The sequence below is a fragment of the Alosa pseudoharengus genome, unplaced genomic scaffold (genome assembly GCF_046254945.1).
Source record: "Alosa pseudoharengus isolate Yale_2024_CS ecotype anadromous, Long Island Sound unplaced genomic scaffold, YU_APseudo_1.1 YU_APseudo_1.1_scf_3, whole genome shotgun sequence".
Classification (NCBI taxonomy): Eukaryota; Metazoa; Chordata; class Actinopteri; order Clupeiformes; family Clupeidae; genus Alosa; species Alosa pseudoharengus.
The window spans coordinates 36,734,199-36,744,760 of NW_027468718.1; the positions used below are offsets into that span (position 1 = coordinate 36,734,199).

The 10,562-nt window shown below is 38.8% G+C and overlaps 1 protein-coding gene across 1 annotated transcript in view; it reads left to right on the forward strand.

Moving 5' to 3' along the window:
* The window catches only part of enox1 (ecto-NOX disulfide-thiol exchanger 1), a 37,592-nt gene extending 29,067 nt beyond the window's left edge, over positions 1 to 8,525 (forward strand). The window contains exons 11-13 of the mRNA XM_076262700.1: positions 3,765 to 3,867; positions 7,701 to 7,786; positions 8,394 to 8,525. Coding sequence (XP_076118815.1) covers positions 3,765 to 3,867; positions 7,701 to 7,786; positions 8,394 to 8,525 — 321 coding nt within the window. The remainder of the gene's footprint in view (positions 1 to 3,764; positions 3,868 to 7,700; positions 7,787 to 8,393) is intronic.
* Positions 8,526 to 10,562: the final 2,037 nt, after the last annotated feature.

A 10,562-nucleotide genomic window follows, 5' to 3' on the forward strand; every position in this document is an offset into this window, starting at 1 on the left:
GATGATCAAAAACTCATGAAAACGCACAATCTGGACATTTTATCTGGACATTTTATCATAACTCGGTTGCCGATTTGTGTCAAATCAGTGACGCATGCACGTCATCTCAAAACCAAGCCATTTTCGTGGGTCTATCACTAGGTGGCAGTCTCGCCAGGTCTCGCTGATCACTTTCCAGAAAGTTTACAGGCAACACTTCATATTTCATGAAAGACGTAATATCTCCATTTCTAGAAAAAAACAGCGATTTTGATGAAAACTAGCCACTGTTTAGCTTGGGATTTCTCAGGAACAGAGGCGTGTAGAAATACACGGTTTGCACCCACTGAGAGCTTAAAGTCTCACCTTTTAAACGAGCCATTGTATGTGTTCATAGCTATAACACAGAATATGCTGTGGCTGTACAAAAATCATCAACAATGGTCTAGATTGCTGGCACTCTAGGAAAAAGCTTCCGAAAACAGCTTGGCATTCAATGAGTTAAGGACACTAATTATCGGTAACACTTTACTTGACAGTATCAACATACGAGTGACATGCCGCTGTAACATGTTACTCGTTACTGACAAATGTAATGTGATTACAGTAATGCATTACACCCAACTCTGGTGCTGGTATGTGAACAATCATAATTGGTCAACAGTGCTACAGGTGTGGCAGTGTTTTCTGGTATAATCCATGTTTCAGTTACAGCAAGCAACTGAAGCGACAACTGTGAGGGCAGGGCCCGGTTTCCCGATAACGATGGATAGACGCACTTACGAGGGTTTTCTACGATTCATCTTAAGATTGTTTATTTGATTTTTCCAACTTTTTCCCGAACATTCTCATAGCGTGAACTGGTCTTAAGATGATCTTAAGGGGAGCTGTTCAAGTTAATAGTTCTGATATATACTTCAATACGAAAATACAAAAACTTTTGCATCTGAATGTAAACATCCCCAGCAAACTATATACCACACAGATCATTTTTTAAGATTAGATTGTTTCACCGTTTTCATGTTTGTTATATGATGTATGGACATAGGCTTGGGCTACTCAGAAGCCTACATCTGTCATGCCTGTCCTTTGCTACTTGTGAGTGCCCCACTGTGTGTGCTGCCTCCATAATGTTTTAGGGTTTCACTGAAGAAGACGTTTGAACATGAGAAAGAGGTGGAGTATAGTGAGGAATTGTGTAGGCTTAAATAACAATAAGGCTTGGATTTTGATAGCCTGGATACCAGACTCTCTGACTTCGCAGAGAATCTGGCCTATTGGCAAACGTTTATTTCCTGGTTGGTGGACGCTTGTCTGAAGTTTGAAATCATTGTTTCAATCACTAACATTTGGTAATGACGTAAGTTAACCACGGGGGACACAACAATAACGATAGGCTTGCAACTTTCGTAATCACTCTCAGGAACACCCTCTGTTCGCTGGTTGGTTCAGAGACAAGTTGCCGAAGTAAACAAAGTGAACCGAGAGCTATTCCAGACGGAATACTGTAGGGAATAGAAATTGAGCGGAAGTACGTAGGCAGACGGAGGCCAGGCTAGGATTTTGACGCAGCACAGGCTAAACCACATGTTCCTTACAGACCCACTATGCAAGATTTTCACCTTTATGAAGCCAATTACATGGTAAACAAACTTGTAATAGGCGAATCGTTCACTTAGCATAGCTATACAGCATAGATGTAGAATGTCGCTACCGAAAAAAACAGCCATGCAACTTCAAGAACAGCGACCCGACAAATATCGCGAGAATCGTGAAACATTACCTTATCAGTAGAAATAGTTATTCGGAGGTTCTTTGTTAATCCTTCACCTCCACAACAATAGCATTAGCATGTACACGGGGGATACGTTGTGAGAAGTTTGCTATTTAGAACAGCAGACTAAAATATAAATATATTGCAACTCTAGAGGGAGCTCTACAGCCAAAATTACCTAAACCTTCATAGTAGAGGTCTGCGCGAGACTGATTTTTCATCTGATTTTTCTGTCCCGCTCCCGCATTAATGTGTCATTTTTAGTCCCACTCCCGCCCGCATCTGTAACATGATGTCCCGCTCCCGCCCGCTAAAGCCCGCATGCAGGAGGGATAGCCTATTCAGTTTTTCTTTCTATCTCACGAAAGGAGCACACACACCTGAGAAAGACTCCAGATGTCAGTTTATTGGTTCTGAATGTAGGTTAACAACTGAAGTAGGCCTAGTCTGGTGCCCTCTTCCTCTGTCATGCTTTCGATTTTTGAGTTTTGACAATGAGCAGCAGGAACAAATTGAACCCACGTAAACAACAATATAGGCTATAGGCCTGCTATCCGTCAGTTATGCTTAAACCCCGTTTTTTAATGCTGCCTAACAGAACATCCAGCTGAACTATAGTGATGAACAGTAGCCTACTTTAATCATTTCCATATTTAATTTTACGCACATATTTAATTTGCGGGAGTGCAGTGAATCATCGGTTTGTCCCGCACCCGCAAACGCACCTCTCTCATCCCGCCCACTACCGCAAAGAGCTTTCAAAAGTTGTCCCGCGCCGCACTCTTTTGCGTCGGGACCCGCGGGAGTGCAGACCTCTACTTCATAGTGTACCATTAGGCTAGAACAGTTCGAACCAACCGCACCAATGAAATTGTCAGGGCGGGCTTTTGTACAATGATGAACAAATGAGCAGTCCATAGTCTATCACATCACAATAAGCGTGCTTCGGTTGAACAAAAAAGCCCGTCGCTAGAGAAGCTAGACATTTAGATCTCGCTATCGCGTCTGTTGTACAAGATATTGACAGCACAATAACGTAAGGCATAATCATGACCCAATGGAGCAGTATCAGACTCAAATTCTGACTAGAACTGAATATGGCTGTCAGACTACTTTTGATAAATCAAAAAAGTACCCTGGAAATCCAGAGTTCTCGCGAGAGCACAATTTGAATTATCTCTGCAAAACACTCTGGCAATGAGTAATGAGTAATGATTGTAAAGAAATGAGTAATGTGCAGTGAGATTTTCAAATGCATGCTTGGTGCCCCTCGAGTTGGGCCATTTTCATTATTCGTGGCCAGAACCATAATCTTTCTAGATTACCAGGGTCTGGATTTTCCAGGCTATCAAAAAAGGTCAATGATAAAAAGATAACCCTTACAGAAATTTCAGGTTTCTGGCGAACAGTTGCCGCAAATTTGCAAGGTCATATTTTCACATGCAAATTAGGTTATCTCGCAAACAGTTGCGGTTAACTTTTGGCAATATTGCAGGAATGTGATATTCAAATTAGGTTTGTCACCAGAAGTTCACTGGAGGTTTGCCATTATTATTGCCATTATAAGTGTGGTGGTAAATCACTGGCAAACACATTTGCCACTAGTGGCAAACTTCTCATTGTTGCTGGAGGTTTGCCTGTAACGGCTTACATTAGCAAACTTCTGGCAATATTTTCTAGTGAACTCATTTGTTTCCCACAAATCACTCACAAGTTTGCTGCAAATCTGCTGCAAACATTCAATTTTTGTAATAAAAATCTTTAACTTGCTAAAAAACTGTGTTTGTTTGTAACCTCGTCTAGTGTTCCGCACACATTTGTCTGCACTGCGCAGCCTGGCAACTCGTTCCTTCACTGAATAACACTCTGCAACTCATGCACTTGGAACTTTCGGATTTGCATTTGGAACAGCCTCCTCAAGAGAATGTCAACTGACATTGGTGTTATTGAGACATTGGTGACATTGGTGTTATATTTATTTGTTCTGCATCTTTCCTTTTTTGCTAAATAGGCAGTAAACGGATGTGCAGACATCCTCTACCACCAGCATGACAAGAACCATGAACTGCTCATCCGAGGCCCTTTGAGATCTGAAAAGGAGGCTCTGTTGCTAGGTAATTGTATTGTTTATAAAACCAGCAGACCAATTTTGTTCATTTGTATCCACCCACAACATTGGTGTCTTTTTCATCAGAAGACAATTAATCAGTTAGCAAGCCTTTAGCAGTGTTAAAGCAACACTAAAGCATTTTTCCAGTACCGCATGCACGCCATTTGTTTATCCAGCACCAGCTTTGCAAATAACGATGTGGTACAGACATGGTAGAGTATGTTGCAAGATTTTATGAAAATATGATGTATTGCGATATCAGAAGCAAGTCAAATTTTTAGTTTCTTTTGTCTCATTCCTTAGAAATATAGATCCTCTACCTGATCTGGCAAACTTACATAGTGCAGTTATAGCCGATAGAGGGCCGCGAAGCGAATGCAGAAGTGCCGTTCAACCTGTTATGAGTTGACCATTTTGATGAAACGATTTTCATTATTTTAAGGTACAAAAAACTCTTTGGTGTTGCTTTAATAAGATGTTTTGCTGATAGTGACAAATAAACGACTTATAGGTATTATTTGGTCACAAAGTGCTATTGCTTTGACAATCCTGTGTAGTTGGTAACGCATATTTTCCTTATGATTGGAAATTGTGACTTTAAAAGCTATGTTTTAGACAGTTTGTTAGTTTTTGACTTTATCAAATGAAAAGAGTCAAGATTAAAAAAATTCATTTGTCAGGTACAAAAGTGCACAGGTACAAAAATATTCAAATGGGGGCTGTACAATGGAAAGAATATTAATAATAAAGTCAGTTAATTCTATAATTCTATAATTCTATAACAAGTCAGATTTGGATGTTATTTATCCTCCTGAGAACCAATCCATAGACCTATGTCCTCTGTAGTGGACATAAGTTCTAGAAGCATACCCCTTTACCCCTTTGAATTATTCTATCAATTCCTGTGGTCTTTTAAAGAGGACATCCTAATGATATATCATGTGATTGGCTGGGTTGCTGGGAACCTCCTCTTCCTGGTTCTCAAAAATGGTTGACATCAAAACAAGCACATTTTATGGAAGGAGGAGAGATAAGTCAAATAGTGTATTCTTATTAAGCATTCATTATGATGCCAATATATGGTCTTAATGTCAGGAATCATATGATTCATTTTGAAAGAAGTTAAGTTATTTACATTTTGAAATAATAGTTTGAAATTATAATGGACACCAGGACCAAAATATTTGGATTTTTTGGGAAATTTAGGAGATCATTTGTATAGGATGAATGAGGGGGGTCAGATTTGGAGCTCTCAGGTGATGAGTGAGTGAAACAGAGATGAGGACTATGAACCTGTGCCTCAAGAAGATAGCGAGGAAGAGTAAGACTAAAAAATTAATTATCGCAGATGAAAGAAAAACATGAAAATGAAATGAACAATCCAGAAAAAAGAAATACAACTGTCCAAAAAGGCAAATAAAGTAGTCTAGAAGGATAAATAACATTTTCCCTTATATTTGGTTAAGTTTACCCTTAATTTAATACCACTAAAAGCATAATTTGTCCATTTTTGTCTATTTTCATGGCTACCTTTTCATAGTAAAATGGTCATTTTGTCCACCACAGGGGACATGCTATAAAATTTAAAATTAAAATAAATGTAAAAAAATAAAAATTGTAAGATGTTTTTTTTTAATCCTAAATAGAAAGGAAATCACAAAAAAAAAAGAAATTGTTGGACACTTTTTTTTCTTGGTTCCCAGGAGGATATGCATGTTAAATTAGTTTCCCAGAATGCCCTTAAATCCAACCCTAAATACAAATGCCCACCCTAAAATGACATCCTAGTAACTGTCAAATTTATCAGAGGACAATGTCTTTGAGGGTCTTAAGACCAGCCTAGACTTAAATTTCAAAGTAGTCTTTGAGAGGTCCATGTCTGTTATTGTGACGTGTGCTTGGGATACTCCTGGAAACATTTTTTGTGGCTGATGACCCAGAGGGCCACATAAGTAGGGTTGGGACAGTGGGATATGAAATGGGAATTGGAAGATCACAAGGGAGATATTCATCTCTGCCAGACACGTCACTAGCCCCACCTGGAATTGGCAGCAGAGGCCCATTACAAATGATCTCTCAGTGTAGTTCTGACAGCAATATCACCCTACTCACAGACAGGAACAAGCTACATGTGTAGATGCCAAGGACATGGAACCCCAGGCAGAGCAAAATAAAAAAGGCAAGGGCATACATTGACCTGATTGTAAAACATAAACTGGGAAAATCTCTGGACATTCTTCCCAACCACGCTAGCTTTAAATAGATTTTTTTTTTAAATTTCATTTAAATAAATCTTGTCATTTCTGTTCATTATCTTCTCTTTCTCTTCCCATGGTCTGATCTCTCATGATTAGCCCTCCTTGTGGTATTACTAATCCAACCACTTGAATGCCCTGCTGAAAAATCACTTTATATAAACATATTGTAAACATATATTTTTTATTCTGGGAGGGGAGTAGTGTTCGCGAGTTGAGACCCAGCTGTGTTCTAACACAGCCACCTTACCACCTAGGCTCTTACATGCATGTTGTTAACTGCTGATAACTTGTCTAACGAATAACTGCTGATAGCCTGTCTAACGAATTTTATCTCCACTATTGACTTTGTTGTGGTAAGAACAAACTAGTTAATTTACATGCATGAGTAGCCTATCGAACTTAATTTGCGCTGTGGTGCTGATAATGCTAACCTTTAGGGCCCGTCTACACAACGCTGTTTTTTTTTTAAAACGGTGAATTTATTTTATCGGTTAGGCCCTGTGTCTACACGACCCTGGCATTTAAGGAGGCTGTAATCTATATTTTTTGTTCTGAAGTGGGATTTTTTGAAACCGCCTGTTAACTTTTACCGCGTAGATAGCAAAACCGGCAATTTTAATGACGACATAGCCCCACCCCTCAATTCAGCCACCGCACTGTCATATTAAAATGTTTTTCTAGCCTGACCAGACCCACATCAAGATGTAGGGTCTGGGAACTCACCATTGGCAGTGCTCAATCCAAGGGGCGGGATAAATGGTTGTCTTTCAAATTCCCTCTGCATGCAATAGGATAGTGCTACAAAGCGGTGCTAGTTGGCTAGTTGATCAAACTTTAAAAAAAGCTTAACTCGTTTCGCAGCCAAAGCCGATTCAAAGACCGCTGATCGCCAGCAGCAGCATCCATCTTCTTTGTTTTCAAGAAGCAGGGAATTCACGCAGAACAGTCGCAACTCTGCCATCATTATGTAAGCCCGTCCACCGTTATTCTGTGCTGTAGTAATCTTGGATTGTTCTGAATCTAGTAGCCTAGGCTATATTCTCTGTTATGTGTGTGTGTGTGAGAGTGAGAACGGGACAAGGAGAGGCTATGTGTGTTTTCTGCCGCTACATGTAGCCTAAGAACAAACAACAGCTCTGTATAGACAGTTGTAGTGACAGGAGGTATGGAAAATGAACAGGTTCAGCAGAGACAGGGATGATATCTCAGCCGAGATCTGCTGGTGGCTGGCGCTATTGTTTTTCATTTACAAAATTAGAGTAGACATCTTTTGCCTTTCTCCGTCTCCACAGGCTGTCAGACATAGCCTTATTGAGTGAACTGAATTAGACCTTTCTACAACTGATAGTGTTAAACCACATAAATCAACAAAAAAATTGGCTTTTATTGGCCTCCTATATTCCCTTATGCTGGGCCGCTCTAAAGTCTTCAATTTAAGTGCTGATTTCTGCTTGGATCAGCATTTTTATTATTGTCCTGGCTGTATTTATTTGTGAGGGTAGTCTTGCAACATGCAGATTGGAATGCTCAAACATACACATTCATTGTATTTGGGTCTCTCTCCCTTCTGTCTTTACAGGAATTATATCAACTTTCCTCCATGTTCACCCATTTGGAGCCAATATTGAGTATCTGTGGTCATATATCCAGAGGTTGGACACAAAGGCATGTTTTTTTTATTATTATAATTTTAGGAACAATCTAATAGATTGTTTGGGAGAAACATCATGACAATGTAATTTAAATAAATAAAGCATAATAGCAGTGACATTGTGTGTTGTGAGACATACCTTAATAACACATTAAATAAGATAAAACAAGTATTAATTAGAGTAGTTGAAAATTAAAACAATTACGGTGTTTGTATGTAATGATTAAACAGGATTTTGACTGGGACATACAGTAGGCTTGCCTTTATCAGATTCACAGACTCATTCTCATTTCAACTGTACGTAAGTGAATACCAGTAGATTTTAGCATGTTAAGGACGAGAACACAGCTGGTTGGACTCAGAGTAACTGAAGAGGAGCTCCCCCTTGACCTAATCTCATTTAGCATAATTGCTGACAAATTTCACTGACACTTTGTCAATGCTCATCATTTTTCTGCTGAATTGAAACTACATTTGAGTATAACTGCTTTTTTTCACTTCACACCTTACCCTCACCCTATGGGCAGACAGAGCTGAACAAGCACAATGGTTCACTGACTAGGGATAAGTCAAATGCACTGTTTGTGTTATTTAAAGTGTTCTTCACTACTGTATCTACAGATCTCTGCACGGGAACTTGAGCGCCTAATGTTGCGACTACCAAATATGTTCAAACAGGAGTTCAGCGGTGTGGGTGCAACATTGGAGAAACGCTGGAAGTTCTGTGGGTTTGAGTACCTGAACTCGGCATAGCACCCCCCCCCCCCCCCCCCCAGACCACTCACAACAAAGGACTGAGAGAATCAGTGGTGAAAAAGTATAAATCCTACTGGACTTTTAAGAATTCACGGAAAATACAAGATGTAGAGGTCATCAGATCATCATGGCAACACCTTATGCCAGAGTAGCCACACCCAAAGGCTAGCTAGTTGGCTTTTTGGAGACACAAAACATTCAGCAAATATGAGGTGTAAGGGGAATTATTTGCAAGAAATCAGGACAGATTTATTTGACTGCATTTTTTTCTGCAGACTTCTAGGCCAGTTATGTATCTCCACTGTTAACAGTCTCCTACAGCCAGAGGAAGGTGTCAATGAATAAGGTAGAATTCCATTATAAATACACCGTCTGCAAGCTTGGAACTGTGTATACACAGATGATGAACAATAACCCTTAAGATGTGCTATTCAAATTTTTACATTATGCCGCATAGCAGCATATTGTGAAAGGTGCCCCTAATATCGTCTCGGTAGGTGGACAATTTCCTTGCCTGAATATTTCAGAACTCACCATGCCTTGGTCTTACATGTTGTGTTGTATGTACTCATTCTAATGTGTATTCTAATGTGTTCTAATAGGTTGTTGACAATCTGTAAATAAAAACATTGTTTTTTATCCAAGAACACAATAAAGTGTTTTTAATCTGAGACATTTCCATTTCATTGGCATCCTTTTCTGAGTTCAAAGCTTGGTTGCAGTTTACGTCTTCGTCGAAATCCCCCTCACAGCTTTTTTCAGACATGTTAATTTAGTTAATGTTTTGATCTAGAGTTGATAAACATTGGGGTTGCATGAACGGCATCCAGAACTGACGAAGTGTTCAGAATATAACAAATAGTAAATTATTAATTAAGAGGAGGGAATATTCCTTCCAAAAATGTGTTGAAATATGATTCTTTTGATATTTATGTCAAAGACTTGAATTTGTGTCAACACATACTAATACAAATGTCTTGAGAGTTAAACCGGATTACTATGAATAGATCTTATATGGCAGAGTTGTACTGCAATAAATAGAAAATATCCTTTTACATGTACATTATACACAATGCAGGTAGTCAAAAGTCAACATTCAAAAGTTTATTAAAATTTGACACCCTTTATTTCCCCTGAAATCATGAATCTCTAAACTAACCACTGCCACTGCTTATCTCCACTGGTTCCCCTCTTTCATGACTGTAGAAACACAACACAAAAGTCTCTGGTTAAAGCTCTGGTTAAAATGTGATGAGGCTGAAGCTATAAACAGGGATGCAAAGAATAAAAGGTAAAAAAGTGTGAACGATAAAACCAACCATAAGGGGATTGGGGAGCATGCTCTTCTGGGAGAATTTTAATTTCATCTGACCATAGAGCAGGATTCTGGGCAAAGTCCCAGTAGCATTTAGCAAACTCCACTTACATTTGTAATTAAATGATATGCAAGGCTTTACCTGGCATGCCTTCTAAATAATCTATTAGCATGGAAGTCGCTTCTGATGATTTTTTTTTTTTTAGTCTTGGTGAGCTCAGGATTCTACTTTTTTAGTGACTACAACAGTGATCCTTATGTTTTTTTTGGCTGTTACCCTCTCTGTGCATAGGGCAAAAACGGTTGTGCAGTTCCAGTTAATTGAGACTTCCTAATTATTTTTCTTTAGCCAGATATGGGCATTTTCAGGTAAGAAATATATTTTTTCAGTCATTCCCATTCCAGAGGTCCAGTGAAACAGAAAGTCATTGATTACTGTTTCAACCTTTATAGATATGATTTAACTTTTATTTAACTTAAAATGATTAAGTTAAATAAAAATAGAAAGTTTAAGTTTAAAACATATTTTAAAAACAGATTTTCTTTCCACAAAACATGTTTCATTGAGATATTAAGCTAAATCATCAAAAGGACTTTTAATTCCTCTTTACCAGGGGTGGCAATGATTGTTTATATATTTCTACATGCCTTTGTTCCTGAGAAATCCCAAGCTAAACACTGGCTAGTTTTCATCAAAATTCCTTTTTTCCCCCCCTAGA